Below are 21,855 nucleotides of genomic sequence, written 5' to 3'. Positions count from 1 at the left end.
CTCACAATTGCTTGAAGGAAGATTTCATAAGATCATATGAGTCCCTCTTTATATGGGCAAGTGGAATTATGTGAGTCAAAATCCGCGCGTGACCCGTAAAGCGTTATCAGAAGGTGCAAACGGTGCTATTTAGCTCATAAAAGGAATGATTCAAGCTCTTTTGGATTGTAAGACACCTTTATTTAGTCCAAGATCATTGCAGACCCTTGTTATGGTCTTTAGCAGAGTCCTCCTCTATATCTCTTCATTTACTGCAACCTGATTGGCCCGCTACCACGATGCCCGCTTTGTTCCTGTGGTATTAAAAGAATCGATGAAAGAGACTCTTATCTTCAGGGAAAATTAGGACCGAGAATTAGAGCAAGCAAGATATTTGCAAACTACTAACTACAAGCGACTTACACAGACATGACTATTGCTCCAATTACTGGTACGATCAAGAGAAGAGTCATCATGGACATCGTCCTCGGGTTCTCCCTCGGGGGTGTCATGGCCTCTTACTGGTGGTGGGGATTCCACATGGATAAGATTAACAAGAGAGAGAAGTTCTACGCAGAGCTAGCTGAGAGGAAAAAGCAAGAGAACTGACCGAACCTGACCACTATTGTTTTTCGCATTATATTCTTATTCCTATTTATTTATCTTTTATTTTTTTTCTGTGCTGGCCTCGATTGATTACTTTTGCAAGAGTTTGTAGGGAAGGAAAACAGACAAGTCATTCTTTTCTTTCTTTTTGACCTTTATCATAATTTTCTATTTGTATAATTTGAAAAAATAGTTTTACATATTTATGTAGTGTCAAACTAAAATAAAAACAAACTTAAAAAAAGAGTTATAGAAAATGTATGTGGAGAATAAGACAGGCAGACCTTGAGTGAACTAGGAATAGTACAATATTACCTTTAGGAGGTGCCACGTACTACCCCTTTGCTTCTATTCTTCTATGGTTTCTTTATAGCAGGATAAAAGAATAAATCAGATAATGAATCTCGACATGTTGAGGACAAAAGTGTTTGCAACTACTGTTGCTCGAATATCTGGGATTCGCAGGTATATTCCCATCAGAACTATAAACACGGTGACGAAAAAGAATATTAGTAAGATAGAAAAACTGTGTGAAGTCCTTGAAGTTAATCCTGACGGATATAAAGGAAAGGAACGCATACCGACTAAAGAACTAACTAAACTGCTATATACCACAAGCAGGAATATGTTGGTACGAGTACCAATGACTGGAGACTTGAGCACAGGAAATACATTTGAAACAAGAAACGAAACTTTACAAAAATTGGGTGAACAGCTCATTCACTTGGAAATTAATAAGATGCTTACAATAACATTTACGAATTTCAATCAGTTTAATATAATGAACAAAAACTTCAATTACATTCATAACTTAGATCGAGCTCGAGTAGTGAACATGGACTCGATAAGCTGGCTTATCAAGAATTCGTTGAAAATTAACCAATTAGCTCATTTGCGAATACCTGCCAATTTGCCGAAGGAAATGGGATTAACTTCCAGCTCTAATGATTTTCAGAACTTGAACGATTGGAAAGTGATCTTATCCTTTATTGGTTACCTGAAATTACTCGAAATTAAAAACGATAACAAAAAATTCATTGAATCAATTATAAAAACTATATGCATACCTCTAATTAATTACCATTTGCGTAAATCATAGTACAAAAGAAACGATGCCTTTTTGTCCGTTATCCCTTTGTTTTATTTACAATAAGTACGTAAAAACAATTATTTCTTATTTTTGTTTATAATGTTACAAATCTTTTTTATCCCCATTCTTCCCAATTTTTTTTTTCTTTTCTTTTTTTCCTTAATTAGGGCATGAAGCCCATTTCGATTGTTAATCACTGTCACTGTCGCTACTATCACTACTGTCTTCTTCAGAATCGGAATAATTATTATTATTTATGATTTCATCCTTTTCCAAAAATTTCAAGGTTTTCTTTTTCTTGTTAGTTGGCGCAGTCGAGTAGTTGCCACTTAGTTTTCTTTTGCTATTGTTGTTATTTTTTTTCTCAAAATATCTCTCATAAATTCTTGCAATAGTCGCTTCATCTAAAATATCCAAATCAATTTCAATTTCATCTTCATTGGAAGTTAGTATTTCATCTGCGGGTAATGAATTTTTAATGATACGAATCATCCCATTCATTTCTAAATCACTTAATTCATTGATTTTATCAGTAATAGATTTCTTTAAATCGTCAACTGAATGCTTCATTGCCTTCCTACGCAAAAGCGTTTTACCTAGATGCTTCCTCTTCCTTTCCTTCGATAATTTACTTAACTCTTGTCTTTTCAATTGTTGCAATTCAACCTCCATTTTCTTCAGTTTTTGTTCCAAATATTGAATAGCCGGATTAGTTATATCGTTTTCATTTATGTCTTCATCATCATATTCATCATCAGATGAATATGAAGAAGAATAGTTATCCTCTTCAAGATCTGAATCCGTTTCAATTTCATTCAAAATATCCTGGTTCTCTAACCAATGAAAATTGAAAAGCTCTTTTAGTTTTTTGCCCATTGAATGGACTTCATTGCCTTCTGGATTGAATTGGAAACAATTATAAAAGACAAGGTTGAGGTCGTCGACAAATTGATCAATTGTTTTGTACTTCCAGTTCATTAAATTATTTGATATTGTACCCAAATCCATAGGATTCTTCACGACATCAAAGTAATTTGGTAGATTCAAAGCAATCGGATCAACAGGTTGTAAAAAGGGAAAATTTATATCCGAATTTTTTTTACTCATCAAAACCTTTAGTATTTTCAGACAAGTCCTGAATTTTTTTTGTAAAGTCTTTGATTTTGGTTTGGAGTTTTCATATATATCAAACAAATCTTTTGATTTGGGTGGATGAATTGTTCTTTTGGGTCTACCACCACTGACGCCTTCTCTATTTCCGCTTTCCCCAATATTGTCATTGGTGGTACTAACTGAACGTCTAATGACAAGTGGGGAATCCATATCCTCATTTTTTTTCCGGTTTCTGCTTGTTTTCTTCAAGGCAGAAGCGGGTAAAACTCTTGGTGGCATTGCAGATAACTTTTTTTCAAAATACTTTTGAATCCTTTTAGCCATCGAAGAGATTGAAGATTCTGGACCATTAAAGTTTAAACAATTATCCACCATTGTTTTGAAGTCCGATGTGACTTGCTCTACTGAATGATACACGTTGCCCTGCAATTTTGTTTCAATTAAAGACAAATCCATTGGGGTTTGAACGTAGTTGAAATAATGCGGGATGTTCAAAGCAATAGGATCAACCGGCTTCAGAAACGGTCTAGCATCTTTTAATCGTTTGGTCGCCTTAATGGAGCTTAAAAGGTATTTACTTTGGTGTGGTGGTAGTTCCTCCGCTTCCATTTCAGCTTCCAACGCCGGCTCTGTTTCCCGTTCTAGGCCCAAAGGGTGCTCGGGAAAACTTTCCGGAGTGGATGCATTACTAATGGAAATGGGAGACAAAGTTTGGTGGGCGTGGGATGAAGAATTCAGGTTAGTGATACCGCTGCTCGCAAGTTTGTAATTTTCCTCGTGTCCATAGTGGAAGATATCCCTGAAGTGGGGTCCATCGTCGATACTTACCGCGCTGACATTACCGCTATCGTCACCGACGCCGACATTGATATTGTTTTTGTTACTACTACTCTCGCTGCTGCTGTTGCTGCTCCTGCTATTTGCAGTAGCACTCTGTGGTGCTGCCAGTAAAGCAGAATGTGCGTGTCTTGTATCCATGTTAGTACGAGACATAGCCGCCGAGGTTTATTTCGCTCAATCTGTTTGTTTCAGTTTTTCCGCGTTCTCTCTTTTTCGCTCTTTTCTGGCTACCGCGCCCGCCTTATATATAAAATCTCTTCCGAATAACAAAGTGGCCGAAACAAGCGCCAACGTCGACCATTTTGCCACCGTGTCACTGTGCACGAGCAACGAAAAACTGGCGTTGGTTGCGCCTCACGAATTGCTTGAGCCTCTTCCCAATATCATCGCGCATTTATTTGAGTCATTCTCTGCCGCTTTATTATTAAAAGTCTGTGTGCTATCAAAATGCTCTTGCTCCTGTTCACCCTCTATGCGTAAACACTTGCGCGTTTCTCCCTTTCTCTTTTAGCGTTGTTGACGTTGCACTCTTTTTTCGCCTCTTTCTTTTTTTAGCTAGAGGGTCACCCTGCCTGCTTCACTCCATTAAGGGGAAGAAGAGTGGAAAAGTGCCGTATATAACAATGGTATATAGCAAATCCCGATTTAGTAGGAAGATAGAATAGTGAGCTCTTCCAAGGTAACCACGTCACATTATACTCATAACCATAGAATTCACAGAATTGAATCATGTCATTATATTACACCTTGGTTTTTGCCATTCTAGTGGTGGAGATTTTCATGTTCTCCATTCTAGCCCTACCAATCCCTTCTAGATACCGTAGGCCTCTCACCTTACTGTTATTAAAGCCGTTCAAATCCTCCACAGTGCAAGTTGCGATCAAGTGTGTACTTGGGTTCATTCTTTTGCTTTTCATCGATTGTATCAACAGAGTGTACAGCATCGACAAAGAGCTGCAGTTAAGTAGCGCCTCTCAAAATAATGGCGCTATAATCGCTCAAGATAGAATTGAGGTTCTTTCTAGGAAATTCTTTGCCCAAAGGAATATGTATTTGACAGGTATAACTTTGTTTTTGACCTTTGTCGTCGTTAGGACTTTTGGGCTAGTCATAGAACTTTTAACCATGAAAGACATATACAGAGCATCGCCTCCAGTAGCCTCCAGCGATGTCAAGAAGAACGACTCTGTTACTGCCGAAGCTGCTGCTCAATCCGGCGCTTCCAAGGATGACCACGGCGATGAGAAAAATTTTGAACTATTGAAGAAAATTCAGGACATCGATGACGAAATTGCACGTTTAAAGGAGAAGTCGGAATCGTTGCAAGAAGAAATAAATTAGTTTGACGTTTTATTCCTTTTCTTCTGCACAGAAGTGTGTATATATATATTTATATATAGTCGATGTGCAAAAGCCTACATTATTTTTCTTTTGATTTTTATTTTTTTGTTCAAGTAGGTTCATGCCGACAGTAAATCCTTATGCCCTACCTAAATATAAACACCCAAATATATATATATATATATATATATATAAATAATAAAAACGGAAAGGAAATAGAATAATAATAATAATACTACACGTTTACGTATGTAACTCATTCTATTATTCAGACTTTGATATTAATAGAATTATTACTACTAGGTTTCCTCACTTCAAAATCTATAAATATACCGTCATGCTCTAATCGATTGGAAAACTCAAAATATTCTCTTACTGTAGCATTGAACGTCTCAATTAAAACACAGATTTTTTGTATCCTTGTTCTCAACTTCATATCTTGGATCTGCTTCCAAATTGTCACCTCCCGCCCCCCAGTAACTTTCAAATCTTCCACATTCTGATTACCAATTTTGGCTACATCTTGCTCATCTTCCATACATTTGCCAAAAATATTAAAATCAGGCACCGGTATCTCAAAATCTAGACCATTACCGCATAAGGTAGCTAAGTTTCTCGTCTCACTTTCGTTCTTAGCAACACTCGCAACCAAATCTTTCGGGACGGGTAAAGGCTTCATGTACTTACTGCCTCCGTGGATTGTCCCCCATTTCATGTTCGCCAAATCTATTTTTTCGACGACTCTTCTATTGGTTTGAATAAATACCAGTTTGAATATTGTAGCAATACTATTGTGTTCCTTGATTTCATTAGAAAATCTCAACTCTGGTGGACCTATCAATATATTCTCCCTCCTATTGAGCTTGATACTTGAATTATATGATACCATTGATCCTGAATTGTTACCATGCTTAAAAATTTTTTCAATATTACTAGATGACTGCTTCGGCAAAATTTCTGCAAAATCAGCCACATCTTCATCATATTCAAAATCGTTGCCTAATTCATTTGCCTGTTCCTTCTTCTTCTGTGAATCTTCAGAAGTACTTGAAAATTTTGAAAGCCAAGTGTTCAGTGTTGCCGATAAAGAACTATTACCTTCCTTTCTCTTATTTTTATGCGAGCCACTATCTTCTGAGTCTTCATCATTATCTTCGTTTTCCTGACCTCCTTCGTAGCCATCCATAATTTTGTGATTTTTTTTGGGATTTAGTCGGGTCTTCTTTTCTGCAAGAAGAAAGGCAGCTTTACTTGTCATTTCGTCCAAAATATCATAAGCGTATTTACCATTTTTCAAGATAACGTTAGGTCTTGTATTTGCCACTGAGCTGACAGAGGGAAATCTTTCTGTAGTTAAATTTTTATCATGATTAATCTTATAAACTAAGTGGTCCTCTGTATTTGGTTTTTTTGGAATCATCATCAAACGTGAGTTACCATTAAAAACGAGAGCATTCTTTCTATGCGCCACTATATCATTTGAATCGTGTTTTTGCATCTCAAATAACTCCTCCTTGTTTACCAGTAGCTCTTCATATAGTTGTTTAATTCTATCATGTGGCAAGAATCGTAATGAAGAAGAATTTTGAACACTTGGAATGATTTTAAAAACTAATACCTTCATAAATAAAATTCTAATCAAAGGAAATTCGTTTTCAAAAATCAATGACTCCCAAAAATCACTTAACAGCACTTTTACTATTTCATCGCGGTCCTCAATGGTTACGTGCTTCCAAATATTGAAAAGGCATAATAAAGAAACAGTCTGGCAGTTAACATTTTTGGTCCTTAACATACTCAAAAGCCCATTGTACCACGACCTCCATTGAATGAATTTCAGAGAAGGTAAACTTTCAAACTGGAAAATAATAAACTGGAGAACCTTATTGTAAATGACGTTCGCTGCAATATAATCGTACGCTGAAATAGTGGAGACATAGTCTATCAATAGAGACTCATGTAAGGAAAGCATATTTTCCAGGTATTCCGGATGATTTTCTTTAAGAATGCATCCTGAAAGGCTTCTAAGACATTCCCATAATTTGATTGTCTTAAAATTAGAAAATACGTAATCATTAATCCTTTCAGATGTAATTAAAGCATTGCTACTATTCAAACTCTTGAAATTTGGATGTGACTCTGTCACATTCTCATTTGCTATCCTTGGATTCGGCGTTTGTTTAATAATCCGCGTGAATTTATTCAAATCTGAATTCAAGAATCTAGTGGTTACATGCGTCAATAAAATTTCTGAGCCAGGTATGCATGACAATGTCGATTTTTTAATTCCTACATCTGAATCAGAGAATTTCATAAATTGAAGTATGATATACCAATAGTGCCAATAAAATGACATAAGTACAAAATCATTTTTAATATAAGAAACAATGATCTTAAAAAATTTAGTATCTTTATTTTCAAAAGCTTCAGTGCGGATCATTTGTCCCTGATCGTCGGTGAATTTATATTGTCTCTTCTTCCATGAAAACAAAGATGTTTGAATACTTGAAGAGATTTGAGGAGAAACTGTCAATAACAAAATTGTATCGAAATGAAAGTCTTCTGGTAGATAAAAAAATGCGTAAGCATTTAACTTCCCGATGAATGCTCGCAGCAAGGAAGAATATTTGTTAAGGTATTGCAGCTTCTTGTCGTTTATAGAGCACTTGTCATCACTATTTGTACGTTTAAGTTTTTTGGAGTTTTTAGAAATCAAAATCAACTTGTTTGTTATGCAATGAATGGTCAGCAAAAGATGATGTGAGTATATTTCCATGTCTCTGGATGAATGGAAAGGCAATATTATTAGTATGGTCATAATTTTGCTGAGGCACTCGAGACACACGGAAGTTAGTTCTATGCTCAAGCTCAATTCAAGGGCAGTATCTATTTGAAGCGAGGTGTCAGAATTTAGAAAGTTTAAAAGTGTGACCCACCATTGGGTCAAAACATCTCTAACCTCCAGTGTACAGTTGCTTCGTGAAGAATCACACCATTGTCTTAGAACCGTTAGTAGTTTCAAGCGTAAAAAATTTGAGGAGGATTTGCAAAATTTTGTATTTTGTTCTTTATTACTAGCTGACTGATTAGCATTGTTTATGAAATTGATAAACCTGTTCAACGATTGAAATAATTGAGTTTCATAATTGTCCATCAAGAAGCCATCTTGAGACGTAGTCTTTAATCCACATTCATATAGTTGATTATGTATGGCAGGACCCATGCTTAATGAGCAATATGATCTTTAGTGCTACAACAATGCGTATATAGCATACGAAGCACAATCGAGTTCAGAATTGTTTCTCTACCCACGAAAGATAATATTGGGAAAATCACTGGTGAAATTCTGAGATCGTTAATTTCAGTGGATTCAAAAAGAAAGAGCAGATCGACAATAGGCACTAAGGATGTCTTCTAACTTTGAAATGAAGCACCAACTGATCGTACTTTGATCAAACCATCGTTATTATATAAAAGTGACAAAAGCATTTGATCACGTGATTATAATCACATCCAACGAAACTTTCTTAAAGAAGGCGAAAAAACAAAAAAGAAGAAGATTAAAAAAAGTTGGATGGATGTTGTTTGAACGGTAAACTAACAGAGAGCGCCCCAAGGTTTTTAACAGAGATAGAAAGGGCTTTCACCGTTTTTATGCTAATCGTGCTAGCTGATAATAATCAGATATGACGGCCGAGCCTGCTACTAAGAAGATCAAGCTAGAATTAAGCGATCCTAGTGAACCGCTTACTCAATCTGATGTGATAGCGTTTCAAAAAGAAGCTTTGTTTAGATGTATAAATCGTCGAAGAGTCGACTTTGAAGCCTTGCGAAAGCAATATGAACTTTCAAGAAGGGAGTGCATAGATGTTTCCCGCAAGTTGGCAAATATTATGGCGCTGATAGTAACTTTAGCTAGGTTTATCGAAACATTCTGCACAGACGCCAACGAGAAGCAACTATGTAGGGAAATAGCCCAAGGCGATGAGACGTTGATAGTTCAGCGCAGTGATTCTTTCATGAAGCTACTGACTAAATATGGGAAGCCAAACACGACAGATAGTAATACTAATAGTAATGCTTCGGATCATATTCAAGAATTAACAACGGAGTTAAAAAACTTGCGGAAAAGTAAAGAGGAGCTCTTTTATGAAAATTCGCAATTGACAGAGGAGATTTCTGCTTTGAAGGAATATTATACAAATATAATTCGCAAGTATGATAGAGATGAATCCTTTACTATAAAACGTGTTTTTAAGGAAGATAAGACTGATGCTGTAAAGGAATTACGGGAAGATGAAAAAGAATCTAATGAAAACAATATAAAATCTGGAAATAAAGACTCCTCTGCAATTAATGGTGATAATACATCCAAAAAATCCGAGAAAGGTGATGAACTTGTGCAGGCGGAGGATGAACGAAAAGAAGATGCTGAGAATGAAAAATTAGAATTGGATCTGAAATTTTCTGATTTACGGGCAGAGATAAACTCCTTGAGTTCCACTATAAAAGACCTTGAAAATATCAGAAGGGAAAACGAGGAAGAGCTCATCAAAACACGTTCTGAGGTATCCAATTTAAAAAAGCAACAGATAGCAGCAGCAGACCAAGACCCAGATTTCAAGTCATATGACCATGAGTCCCTGTTAGCAAAAATTCAACATTTGACTGAACAAAACGCAGAATTATCTGAGATCAATAGTTCCTTTTTATCAAAATTTCAAGTTTTAGCCAAAGAGAAAGAAATATATACGAAGAAGGTCCGAGAAGAATTCCAGAAAAGTCTCGACTCCCTAGTAGAAATGAACAGTTCATTGGAAAAGGACGTTGTAAGAATAAGAACGGCTCGTGATGATTTACTAAGCAAAATCGCCATTTTGGAAGCTGAAAAATCCAAGACTGAAGTGTTGAGCGATTTACAACATGCAATTGATATTTTGAAGGAGCAATGGACAAAAATTGATCAAAGATCAAACGATACAAAATCCTCGTCGACTCAAGATGCATTAATAAAGGAAATTCAAGACTTAGAGAAGGGTTTTAGAGAGTTATCCGACTTAACTCATAAAAAGTACTCTGAGATTATTAATCACGAATCTGTTATATCCAAGCTTACCGTAGAAAAAACTAAGGCTGATCAGAAATATTTTGCCGCGATGAGGTCCAAAGATTCAATTTTAATTGAAATCAAAACTCTTTCTAAAAGCCTCAGTAAATCAAATGAGCTTATTCTACAGTTAAAGGACTCTGATAGATTGCTACAGCAAAAAATAGGAAATTTACATAAACAACTGGATCTTTCTCAAAATAATGAACGCAGGTTAATTGATTCCAGTAAAACAGAGACACTAAAAATAATTGATTTAAATAATACATCCACTAAACTGAAAAGGTCATTAGAAAAGCTACAAGAAGAAAGTAACAAAAGCATTGCAGATATGACGCATCTAGAAACTAAATTAAATGATACAGAAATAGAATTGAAGCACTTCAAGCAGAAGGCATCTCATCTAGAATCCAAGTGTGAAAAACTACATGATACATTGTTCCGTGGTAACAACAAAAATAAGGGCTCGAGCGATGAAGCACTCGTAGAAGAACTAGCAAATTTCCGTACACTTGTTTATTGTTCCCTGTGTTCTAAAAATTGGAAAAACATGGCTATTAAAACCTGTGGCCATGTCTTTTGTGAGAATTGCTGTAAGGAACGATTGGCAGCGAGAATGAGAAAATGCCCTACATGCAACAAAGCATTCAGTTCCAATGATTTATTGACAGTGCACTTGTAATACTAATTATTCTACCACTTTTCCACTGTTTGTGTTATATCCTCCACATACATATACATATAATATATGTAAATCTAGTTTTGTCATTGCTTTTATTTTATTTGCGTACATCCTAGCCTAACTTCTGAATCAAAGAGTGACGTCTACTGTCGCATGTTTCCAAAGAAAAACTCTAATTGTACATATCATGCTGATAATTCCTACAAGCCCTAAAGATTCATATAATACTTTGGGCGGCCGGGTGAGAGAACGCCCGCGACCTGAAAAATTTTCTGTGATTTTTTATTATGACCTTAATCGCGCTTGTTCAAGATATATTTTCATCACAAATGTCCATACATATATATATATATATATATATATATATATCAACATTTGTAACATAACTCTTCTACTGCAGTCCTTGGGGGGAACAAGGATAATAGCAGAATCATATCAACTGGAAAGGACAAGAATAGATTTATAAACGGGTGATAAGATTAATGGTATAGTGAGTTCACTCTGCCGATAGTTCTTGTCATTTCTTTAGCTTCTTGCTGCTCTATGTTTTGCTGAAAGCGAATGAATTATGGACTTTTAATGATGAAGATTTTAATTTTCCGTTGGTCTATTAAGAACAGAAGTACTTCAAAACTACTTTTTAAGACCATCCTTTTACAGTATTTTTTCAATATTGTAAAACTTCTCATTTACTTTGTGTCTTTATGATCTCATCGTTCTGGTGGACCATAATCAGACGCACGGTATACTTCGTTTCTGTTGGAGAATATTGGGAGTCTTTTAATGTGATGAGTGGCCAACATAACCTTATAGTCATAGTTACACTGATTTATCCATTTTTATCGCCTTCACTTATACGTAGACTTGCATCTTTTAAATAATTCGAAGGTAACCCTTTGTACAAGCGTAGCAGATGATATCATTGATAAAAATTGATCTGAGTGCCCCGCTTCAATGAATACAGAAGTCTTGGCTTGAGTACAAGAGATTTATACAAATCGAAAATGTTTACTTTATATTTATTAATATAAAATGAGTATTATTTTTATTTAATTGATTTAAGCATCTTCTTCGACAACAACAGTTTGTAGACCCTTGGCAGAAGCAACTAAGACAGGTTCAACGTAGGAGAACAATGGGTTCTTGGCGTCTTCTTCTTCGTTTCTCTTTCTGGAAATTCTCAATCTTAATCTGTATTCAACACCCTTGACACCTCTCTTCCAGATAGCTTGGTTCAATTCTGGAGCTAGACGGACATCATCAGTACCCATGTGTAACTTGGCGAACTTCTTAATTTCCTTGACAGCTCTTGGAGCTCTCTTCTTGAAGGAGACACCGTGCAACTATTAAAAATAAAATGGTAAATTTTTTGTTAGTAACGATTGTTCATTTTAATATTAGTGTAATCTTGATGAATGGTTTTGTATATTGGAGACCCAATTTGTTCTGATTCATATTTAGTCAAACTTGGGATATGGATAATTGTCGACTTAAAATCTAGGATTCCACTATTTAAGATAACTATTTCTGTCTTCATCGCTCTTTAAGTCCAGCCGAAGTGTATCTTTCCCCTCTTGGATGTTATAATATTGATTATGGTCTTCAAATTCCGTATTATAAAATATATCTTGATCAATGATCTTTGTTGATAGGTTTCTGTGGTACAAATTCTTGATATTGTATTCCTTGACTATAGAAATATCTTCTTAATTAACCATTCAGATGACAAGCCCTTGGGCATTATATTTTTATTCTTTCACATACTCTTTTGTGCAAGTTAATGGTGTATTCACGAGTGACAACGTCTTTCAAACCGGCCATTTTTCCTTTGATTGAGTTCTGTTTGCTTATTAATTCTTTCTTTAAAACTTGAATGAAATTATCACTAGTTATAAAATCTTCAATATAATTCAATACTATCTTTCAAGCTATGAGATTCAACCCGCCTAATGCGAGCATGAGTAAAGTCAAGCTATGTCTGCCTGCGCAGTTGGGAGAACGAAAATGCCAGAAAGAAAAGCCGCAAACCTGAACGGAGCTTTCCCATCCTCCGCCTGCGCAAGAATGATCCACCATCGAGAGAAAGCCTTTCTGGGCTCTCCCACTTCCTTCCGTTGCAAAACTGTCGCCTAGCGTTTCAAAACTGTCCACGAAGGCAGATTGTCCAAAAAAAAAAGCACCACAAATCATTTCTCAATTTCAGAATACAAAGGTATGGGGGTAAAAATAAAGATTGGTGTACGGAGGTAAAGGTATGAAAATATTGTGAATAATGGAAAAAGGGCCCAGAAGGGGAGAGGTTCGGGAAAACAAAATATAGTATCAGCACTTCATGAATGTAGAACACAAGAATAAGCATCTCCATTCCGGCATCAAGTGCTATAGAATTCCATGACAGCGTTTTGACAAATAACGGTATTTTAGTACGAAGGTAAGGGAAAATTTACTCGCAGTTTTTTTTTTGAGAGAAGTAACAATACAATATAAGATAAAAATGTCGGTAAGCGAACAAGATCCTAATAGGGCGTACAGAGAGACTCAATCCCAGATATATAAACTACAGGAAACACTACTAAATTCGGCGAGAACAAAAAATAAGCAAGAGGAGGGACAAGAAAGCAACACCCATTCTTTTCCAGAGCAGTATATGCATTACCAAAACGGCAGAAATTCGGCCTACGACCTGCCTAATGTAAGTTCACAGTCGGTTCTTGCTTTCACTGAGAAACACTATCCAAACAAGTTAAAAAACTTGGGTACACTTTATTACAATCGTTTCAAAGAAGGGTCTTTTGATGAAGACTCCACAAGTTACTCAGACAGGCACAGTTTTCCATACAACCTTTATGACAACACTCTTCCACCACCGTTCCTTCCAGCTATCGGTATTCAAAATATCAATAATATTGCAACGCTAAAAATAACATATGAAGATATTCAGGCAAGTTTCAATAATATAGAATCTCCTAGAAAGAGAAATAATGAGATATGGGGATGTGATATCTATTCTGATGACTCAGACCCAATACTAGTTTTAAGACATTGCGGGTTCAAAATTGGAGCGCCTTCTGGTGGCTCATTTCACAAATTGAGAAGAACCCCTGTAAATGTAACTAATCAAGATAATGTTACAGGTAACCTTCCCCTACTGGAAGGCACACCTTTTGATCTAGAGGTGGAGTTGTTGTTTTTGCCTACTCTACAAAAGTATCCTAGCGTAAAAAGATTTGATATAACATCGCGGGAATGGGGATCGGAAGCCACCGTTATACACGATGGACTGAGTTACGGTATCTATAGTATTGTCATTAAGCAAAGACTAGATAGAGATAAACCTCATGAACCAAACGGGTATATTAAAAATTTAAAATGGACCTAAGGAAAGACATAATATTGGTCGTCCTTCTTTCCCTTCCAACCTTAGTTGGCGCCATGTGTGTATTTAATTTAATTCAAAATATCATTCTGCTGCGCTACTTCTGTATTATTGCTTTGAGGAATATACGATGCGTTGTACTATATAACAAAAGCTTCACTTTATAAGTTTCTATAACTGGATAGTTTGGTTGTCTCACTCTCCTGCAAATTCATACTCTTCTTCCATACATTAACATGCCGTCCTAGGTGCTTGCTTTTTTAATTAGACTGGTTATAATATGTGTAACTAAGCCATTTTCGGGGCCCTCAGATTATATTAATTCCGAATCGGTAGTAAACGATATTTTATGAAAAGGACCCCAGGGCGCCAAACAAAACGTGGACTGTGACAAACTCTGCCAAAAGTCAAGCTCTAATCGTGTAAATCTTACCAATTGAGAGCGATTCCTGTAATTAGGTTTACGGCTGTTCAATTATCTTTTCAACCGGACGGGTCTTATATTGATCAGCAAAAACCCTTCAAAATATCAATTTATACCAAAAATTAAATGTTAAGAGCTCAAAAGCTACACTCGCTGAAATCATCGGATATCACTGCGATTTTGCCCACTGAACAGTCACAAAAATTAGTTTTAGCAAAGAAAAATGGTGACGTTGAAGTTTACTCTCGAGATGGCAATACACTCAAATTATTTCAAGTATATCCTGATCTCTTACAAAACGCCAAAAATGATCCTTTGCCTCCAGTGATTGAAAACTTTTATTTTGCCAACGAGCTTTCAACTATCTTTGCACAATGTAAAGAAACCTTAATTTTATTGAGCACTACAAATTTACACGAATATGATCGAATAATTGACAGAAGAGGTATAAACCATTGCTGGCTCTTTGAAAGGTCACACAAAAATAAAGAAGAAAAGAATACTTACCTAATATATTCAACCATCAATACTGCCAAGATGAGAGTATTAATATGGGAGGGTAGGACTTACAAAAATATGATGGAAGCATCGTTATCGTATAGAAAGGAAACCATTCGGTCCATATATCCTGGTGAAACAGGAATCACCTTAGCGACAGATTTAGGTATCTATCATTGGCCATATAATAAACCCTCTCTAATCAGAATAGAAAAAACAGTGAAAAACAAATTCCCAAAAGATATGATATCAGCATTAACCGAACTCAAAGAGCAGGCGGAGAAAGTCATTGAAAAGAAGCCCAAAAAGAATAGCCATTTTGATGCTCAATCCTTTTCTTCTATGGATAGAATGTCCAGGAAGTCGAGCATGTCAAGCTTATGGTATAGGACCATAAGAAACGAGCGTGGCAACAAAATACGATATACTTTTGAATTGGACGGCAATGACGCTACCCCAATGATAATTGATGGTGCTACAAAAAAAATTTTCAAGGTAGAGTTAATGCATAACAATGAGGAACCATTTTTGATCGCCACTGACCATGCTACATTTTCCGAATCAAATTCCGAATTCGATCACATGCAATATTTGTCGTCCAACCTCCTGATGTTATATAATTCAAGTACCATCAAGTTTGTTGATTATGAAAATGGATTTACTTTTTTGCAACAAAAAATACCAGAAGGTATAAAATGGGTCAAAAATCTCTCGGGAACCTACTTTTTAGTATGGACTTCAAACGACGAAGTACAGTTATTCTCTTATCATGTAGATGATGGCTCTGAAGATGATGATCAAGAGTCTATTTGTGGTGACATTAATGATCCTGATTTTTATCAACTATGGAGAAAAGTGCTTTTCTATAAGTTCTTCATTGATTCTCCTCATTCTAAGGAGTTATGTGTTTCGGACAATCCAGAAGAATCCTTGGATATATGTGCTATGAAACTAAGGGATTTAACAGTGATGTGGTGTCTAAGAATCTTCGATAAGTTTCAAAATTATATGGTACAACTAGAAAGGAGTAGAAACTCGAGAATGATTCGTTCTAAATGTGAAGAAATGATCATCAAGAGTATTTTTGACCTATTTATAAAATTTTGGGCTCCACCTCAATTAGTTATTTTGAAAGTTTTTCCCTCAGCCATTTCAAGCTTGGTATTGGAAATTACGGGCCAAGAGCATCACTGCTTGTTGAAGGAAGCCGAGGAGGTTAAGGAAACTTATGACATCCCGCCACACTTATTGAACAGATGGTGTTTACCTTATTTGACTGACACAAGGCGACATTTGCAAAACTTATTAAGCAAGGAAAACGATGACGAAAGCCGCATAACTTGGTGCTATCGCGACCGTGAAATCAAGCAAAGTTTTGATTTCTTTCTGATCAGCAACCACGATGATGTTGACCTTAACACAATGTTAACTCTGATAGATACAGTTTTATTCAAATGTTATCTTTACTATAACCCCCCCATGGTGGGTCCATTCATTCGTGTAGAAAACCACTGCGATTCCCATGTTATAGTGACCGAATTAAAAATACGCCATATGTTCAAAGATTTAATTGATTTTTACTATAAACGTGGTAATCATGAAGAAGCTTTGAAATTTCTCACGGATTTGGTCGATGAGTTGGAAAATGATAATACTGACCAGAAACAACGCCAAAAAATCGATCACGGTGTCAAAATATTAGTTATTTATTATTTGAAAAAATTATCAAACCCGCAGTTAGACGTTATATTCACTTATACTGATTGGCTACTAAATCGACACAACGACTCAATTAAAGAAATCCTTTCCTCGATTTTTTTTTATGATTCTCAAGCCTGTAGCAGTAGGGACCATTTGAAAGTGTATGGGTACATCAAAAAGTTCGACAAGTTACTTGCCATACAATACTTAGAATTTGCAATTAGTACTTTTAGATTAGAGGGAAATAAATTGCATACTGTCCTGATCAAGTTATATCTTGAAAACTTAGATATTCCCTCCACAAGAATCAAATTAAAGTCTTTATTAGAAACAACATCTGTCTATGAGCCTAGAACAATTTTAAAGTTATTGAACGATGCTATTGAGAGTGGCTCTGACCAGTTGCCAACCAATCAACTAAATTTCGTAAAGTACCTAAAGATTTTCCCCTTATCAAAATTAGAAAACCATAAGGAAGCTGTGCATATATTACTTGATGAGATAGATGATTACAAAGCGGCGACAAGTTACTGTAACGACGTGTACCAAAGTGATTCGACAAAGGGAGAAGAGCTTCTATTGTACTTGTACAGCAAGTTAGTCTCCATATACGATTCCAATAGGAACTCCAAGCTGATTCTGAATTTTTTGCAAGACCATGGTTCAAAATTGAATTCAGCGGAAATATACAAAAATTTACCTCAAGATATTTCCTTGTACGATATTGGTAGGGTGGTGTCGCAATTATTAAAGAAGCACACATCAAAGATGGATGAGACCAGATTAGAAAAGGCACTCCTCCAGGTTGAGCTTGTGGCCACCACATACAAACTCAATGAACGCATGTCATCGTATGGAGTCTTATCAGATAGCCATAAATGTCCTATTTGCAAGAAAGTAATTTCAAATTTTGGAACAGATTCGATTTCCTGGTTCACCAGGGAAGGCAGAAATATCATCACCCATTATAACTGTGGGAAAGTACTACAGGAGCGGTTTAACGCTAAAAATGAAAAGTCCTCGAGAATTAAACAGAAGACTTTGGGAGAAGTTATAAATGAGCTAAATAATAAGTAAGATCCCTTAACAGCTGCTGTTATTGTTGTTAGTATTTCTTATATATATTAAAAATCTCTCAGTTGATTTTCCGTGAATTGTTTAGGAAAAGAACAAAATTTAAAATTAAACAGCTAAAATCACATCACGTATTCGCGCCTGCGACATATGTACAAGAACACTATAACTTATTATATAGAAGAGGTTTTGAACACTTGTAGGCCATTAGCGCAGTACCCTTTTTTACCACATTTATATGGCCGGAGTTAACGCCGGTCCGGCCGAAAGGTGTTCAATACCCTATCGTATGACGAGCAATGCCGTTATGACTAGTGGACATGCTTGGCATGGTCTATTACTCAAGATTTTCTGTATCCTTCTTACGTGTGAATTTCCACGAGTTGACAACTTTTGAACCCCTTCGGTTCGTTACTATTGGAGTTTTACTGCCCATCATAAATTTCGCCGGCCTATAAAAGACTAAGGGAAAAAGGAAGAATTGCTGGGTTTGAATTCAAGCATAAAACAATCAAGGCCTTCGTAAATCAAGGGAAAACACTTGTCAGTGCAAAAGAAAATAAAAAGAGACAAACAATCATAAACATGGTCAAAGTCGCAATTCTTGGCGCTTCTGGTGGCGTGGGACAACCGCTATCATTACTGCTAAAATTAAGCCCTTACGTTTCCGAGCTGGCGTTGTACGATATCCGAGCTGCGGAAGGCATTGGTAAGGATTTATCTCACATCAACACCAACTCAAGTTGTGTCGGTTATGATAAGGATAGTATTGAGAACACCTTGTCAAATGCTCAGGTGGTGCTAATACCGGCTGGTGTTCCCAGAAAGCCCGGTTTAACTAGAGATGATTTGTTCAAGATGAACGCCGGTATTGTCAAAAGCCTGGTAACCGCTGTTGGAAAGTTCGCACCAAATGCGAGGATTTTAGTCATTTCAAACCCTGTAAACAGTTTGGTCCCTATTGCTGTGGAAACTTTGAAGAAAATGGGTAAGTTCAAACCTGGAAACGTTATGGGTGTGACGAACCTTGACCTGGTACGTGCAGAAACCTTTTTGGTAGATTATTTGATGCTAAAAAACCCCAAAATTGGACAAGAACAAGACAAAACTACAATGCACAGAAAGGTCACTGTTATTGGGGGTCATTCAGGGGAAACCATTATCCCAATAATCACCGACAAATCGCTGGTATTTCAACTTGATAAGCAGTACGAGCACTTCATTCATAGGGTCCAGTTCGGAGGTGATGAAATTGTCAAAGCTAAACAGGGCGCCGGTTCCGCCACGTTGTCCATGGCGTTCGCGGGGGCCAAGTTTGCTGAAGAAGTTTTGAGGAGCTTCCATAATGAGAAACCAGAAACGGAGTCACTTTCCGCATTCGTTTATTTACCAGGCTTAAAAAACGGTAAGAAAGCGCAGCAATTAGTTGGCGACAACTCTATTGAGTATTTTTCCTTGCCAATTGTTTTGAGAAATGGTAGCGTAGTATCCATCGATACCAGTGTTCTGGAAAAACTGTCTCCGAGAGAGGAACAACTCGTTAATACTGCGGTCAAAGAGCTACGCAAGAATATTGAAAAAGGCAAGAGTTTCATCCTAGACTCTTCCAAGCTATGAGCTACTTCAATTTTTATATTTTTCTTAACTCTATACTCCTTTGTATCTTGACTCATATCGTTGTATAATGTTTCGCTTACTATGATATTTTATACTCAAGTAAATTGAAGGAAAGGAAACCATATCCTCCTAGTGGCTGCGCTGCACTACGCCGCTATGACCAATTCCGCTATGACCAGTTTACCTTTACCACACTCACTCCACGATGTTTTAAGCGTTCCTTGTCAAATATGCACCATCTCGTGATTTTTCAAAGATTGGTAAAGGAACATGAAAAAAAAAAAGCGGGGGGGTGGGGAAAATAGAGTTGATTCTGCAAAAGAGAAAGACAAAGGCCGCCCCTGGGAGCAAAGTCGTCCGATGAGGAACTAACCAGGGGCAGCATTATCCGTTAGGATCTACCGGAGAGCTGTTCCAGCGGCGGATCTGAGAAAGATTGGTTCTCCTTTTGTCGCTATATCTTGCAACTTAAATAAGCATTCTCTAAAAAATACTGGTGCTATAAGAACCCTGCTGCATACAAGTATTTCCGTTTCTACCATACTGCGGGGAAGGGACTTGAAAATAATCTCAAGATTGAAGAGGTGAAAATTGTAAAATAGTCTACTATGACCGATGTGTTGAGAAGCCTAGTGCGAAAGATTTCCTTCAATAACTCAGATAACCTTCAGCTAAAACACAAGACATCTATACAGAGTAATACTGCCCTAGAAAAGAAGAAGAGAAAGCCTGATACAATCAAAAAGGTAAGCGACGTTCAAGTTCACCATACTGTACCTAATTTCAATAACAGTTCAGAGTACATCAACGACATAGAGAATCTTATAATATCTAAACTGATAGACGGGGGAAAGGAGGGTATTGCAGTTGATCACATTGAACACGCCAATATCTCGGACAGTAAAACAGATGGAAAAGTTGCCAATAAGCACGAAAATATTAGTAGCAAGCTTAGTAAAGAGAAGGTTGAGAAAATGATTAATTTTGATTATAGGTATATTAAAACCAAGGAAAGGACTAGTATGTATAATTATTTTTTATTTTTTTTTTTTATGTTCTTGCCAGTGGAGGAATGTTTCTTTCGTCACAACCGGAGTGAATAGTGGAACTACTGTCAGTTCATAGTATCGCGACACAAAAAAAAATAATTAAAAGAAAAAAAAAGAGAGTGTAAAATAAAGATTTATGAAATTGCATCCCTAATCTTAGAAACTTGCTTACGAAATATCAGGAAGCATAGCGGAACATTTTTCCATATTACATCAACTACCATTTTTTATGGGAATCACATTATATACTAACATAGGTTTAGTTCATAAACGGGTTTATAAACATGACCGCAAAACTGATGTCGACCGAAAAAATCATGGAGGAACTATCGACATCAGTTATCCTACGACAGAAGTGGTTGGCCATGGTTCATTTGGTGTTGTAGTCACGACTGTAATAATTGAGACCAATCAAAAAGTTGCCATAAAGAAAGTACTACAAGATAGAAGATATAAAAATAGGGAGCTCGAAACTATGAAGATGTTGTGCCATCCAAATACTGTGGGTCTACAGTACTACTTTTACGAAAAGGACGAAGAAGATGAAGTATACCTCAATCTGGTTTTGGACTACATGCCTCAGTCGTTATACCAAAGGCTTCGTCATTTTGTTAATTTGAAAATGCAGATGCCGCGTGTTGAAATTAAATTCTATGCATACCAACTATTCAAAGCTTTAAACTATTTGCATAACGTTCCTCGAATCTGTCACAGAGATATAAAACCGCAAAACCTACTGGTGGATCCGACAACTTTTTCTTTCAAGATTTGCGATTTTGGCAGTGCCAAATGCTTGAAACCGGATCAGCCTAATGTGTCTTACATCTGTTCAAGGTACTATAGGGCTCCCGAACTCATGTTTGGTGCCACTAATTACTCAAACCAGGTCGACGTGTGGTCAAGCGCTTGTGTCATTGCTGAGTTGCTTTTGGGCAAGCCCTTGTTCTCTGGTGAAAGCGGTATAGATCAGTTGGTGGAAATTATTAAGATAATGGGCATACCCACAAAGGATGAAATTTCAGGAATGAACCCAAATTATGAAGACCATGTTTTCCCCAATATCAAGCCCATTACTTTGGCTGAAATATTCAAAGCCGAAGATCCCGATACTCTTGACTTGTTAACAAAAACTCTGAAGTATCACCCTTGCGAAAGATTGGTACCTCTACAATGTCTATTATCAAGCTATTTTGACGAAACCAAACGTTGTGATACCGACACTTACGTAAAAGCACAAAACCTGCGTATATTTGACTTCGACGTGGAAACTGAGTTGGGCCATGTTCCACTTGTGGAACGGCCCGCCATTGAAGAACGGTTGAAACATTTTGTTTCTGCACCTTCATCGTCTTTGTGAT

General features: G+C 36.6%; 11 protein-coding genes and 1 non-coding gene across 12 annotated transcripts, besides 2 other annotated features; 9 read left to right on the top strand and 3 right to left on the bottom strand.

Annotated features, from left to right (window-relative positions):
* Positions 1–408: 408 nt before the first annotated feature.
* Positions 409–588, top strand: COX9 (cytochrome c oxidase subunit VIIa; the record flags this gene model as incomplete). The annotated part of the gene is made up of 1 exon (NM_001180126.1): positions 409–588. The coding sequence occupies one exon, from the start codon at positions 409–411 to the stop codon at positions 586–588; it is 180 nt and encodes a 59-aa protein (NP_010216.1).
* A 406-nt stretch (positions 589–994) lies between these two features.
* Positions 995–1,684, top strand: CBS1 (Cbs1p; the record flags this gene model as incomplete). Its single annotated transcript, NM_001180128.1, has 1 exon — positions 995–1,684. One exon carries the CDS (start codon positions 995–997, stop codon positions 1,682–1,684), a length of 690 nt encoding a protein of 229 aa, NP_010214.2.
* Positions 1,685–1,864: 180 nt separating this feature from the next.
* On the bottom strand, positions 1,865–3,781 carry BDF2 (Bdf2p; the record flags this gene model as incomplete). Its single annotated transcript, NM_001180129.1, has 1 exon — positions 1,865–3,781. The coding sequence occupies one exon, from the start codon at positions 3,779–3,781 to the stop codon at positions 1,865–1,867; it is 1,917 nt and encodes a 638-aa protein (NP_010213.1).
* A 576-nt stretch (positions 3,782–4,357) lies between these two features.
* YET3 (Yet3p) lies at positions 4,358–4,969 on the top strand (the record flags this gene model as incomplete). The annotated part of the gene is made up of 1 exon (NM_001180131.1): positions 4,358–4,969. One exon carries the CDS (start codon positions 4,358–4,360, stop codon positions 4,967–4,969), a length of 612 nt encoding a protein of 203 aa, NP_010211.1.
* A 21-nt stretch (positions 4,970–4,990) lies between these two features.
* Positions 4,991–5,239: an origin of replication (ARS413; Autonomously Replicating Sequence).
* Positions 5,238–8,192, bottom strand: AHK1 (Ahk1p; the record flags this gene model as incomplete). The annotated part of the gene is made up of 1 exon (NM_001180132.1): positions 5,238–8,192. The coding sequence occupies one exon, from the start codon at positions 8,190–8,192 to the stop codon at positions 5,238–5,240; it is 2,955 nt and encodes a 984-aa protein (NP_010210.1).
* Positions 8,193–8,655: 463 nt separating this feature from the next.
* Positions 8,656–10,758, top strand: BRE1 (E3 ubiquitin-protein ligase BRE1; the record flags this gene model as incomplete). The annotated part of the gene is made up of 1 exon (NM_001180133.1): positions 8,656–10,758. One exon carries the CDS (start codon positions 8,656–8,658, stop codon positions 10,756–10,758), a length of 2,103 nt encoding a protein of 700 aa, NP_010209.1.
* A 575-nt stretch (positions 10,759–11,333) lies between these two features.
* Positions 11,334–11,588, top strand: SNR63. The gene has a single exon (NR_132159.1). It is a non-coding gene; the product is annotated as an SNR63 (small nucleolar RNA).
* Positions 11,589–11,816: 228 nt separating this feature from the next.
* Positions 11,817–12,579, bottom strand: RPL31A (60S ribosomal protein eL31 RPL31A; the record flags this gene model as incomplete). Its single annotated transcript, NM_001180134.1, has 2 exons — positions 11,817–12,101; positions 12,523–12,579. The coding sequence occupies 2 exons, from the start codon at positions 12,577–12,579 to the stop codon at positions 11,817–11,819; spliced, it is 342 nt and encodes a 113-aa protein (NP_010208.1).
* Positions 12,580–13,252: 673 nt separating this feature from the next.
* On the top strand, positions 13,253–14,137 carry RXT3 (Rxt3p; the record flags this gene model as incomplete). The annotated part of the gene is made up of 1 exon (NM_001180135.1): positions 13,253–14,137. One exon carries the CDS (start codon positions 13,253–13,255, stop codon positions 14,135–14,137), a length of 885 nt encoding a protein of 294 aa, NP_010207.1.
* A 547-nt stretch (positions 14,138–14,684) lies between these two features.
* Positions 14,685–17,834, top strand: VAM6 (Vam6p; the record flags this gene model as incomplete). The annotated part of the gene is made up of 1 exon (NM_001180136.1): positions 14,685–17,834. One exon carries the CDS (start codon positions 14,685–14,687, stop codon positions 17,832–17,834), a length of 3,150 nt encoding a protein of 1,049 aa, NP_010206.1.
* Positions 17,575–18,034: an origin of replication (ARS412; Putative replication origin; identified in multiple array studies, not yet confirmed by plasmid-based assay).
* A 382-nt stretch (positions 18,035–18,416) lies between these two features.
* Positions 18,417–19,448, top strand: MDH3 (malate dehydrogenase MDH3; the record flags this gene model as incomplete). The annotated part of the gene is made up of 1 exon (NM_001180137.1): positions 18,417–19,448. One exon carries the CDS (start codon positions 18,417–18,419, stop codon positions 19,446–19,448), a length of 1,032 nt encoding a protein of 343 aa, NP_010205.1.
* Positions 19,449–20,056: 608 nt separating this feature from the next.
* On the top strand, positions 20,057–21,854 carry MRK1 (putative serine/threonine protein kinase MRK1; the record flags this gene model as incomplete). The annotated part of the gene is made up of 2 exons (NM_001180138.1): positions 20,057–20,468; positions 20,761–21,854. The coding sequence occupies 2 exons, from the start codon at positions 20,057–20,059 to the stop codon at positions 21,852–21,854; spliced, it is 1,506 nt and encodes a 501-aa protein (NP_010204.1).
* Between the last annotated feature and the right edge of the window lies 1 nt (position 21,855).

The sequence above is a fragment of the Saccharomyces cerevisiae genome, chromosome IV (assembly GCF_000146045.2).
Source record: "Saccharomyces cerevisiae S288C chromosome IV, complete sequence".
NCBI lineage: Eukaryota > Fungi > Ascomycota > Saccharomycetes > Saccharomycetales > Saccharomycetaceae > Saccharomyces > Saccharomyces cerevisiae.
This window is presented reverse-complemented; position numbering and strand designations above follow the sequence as displayed.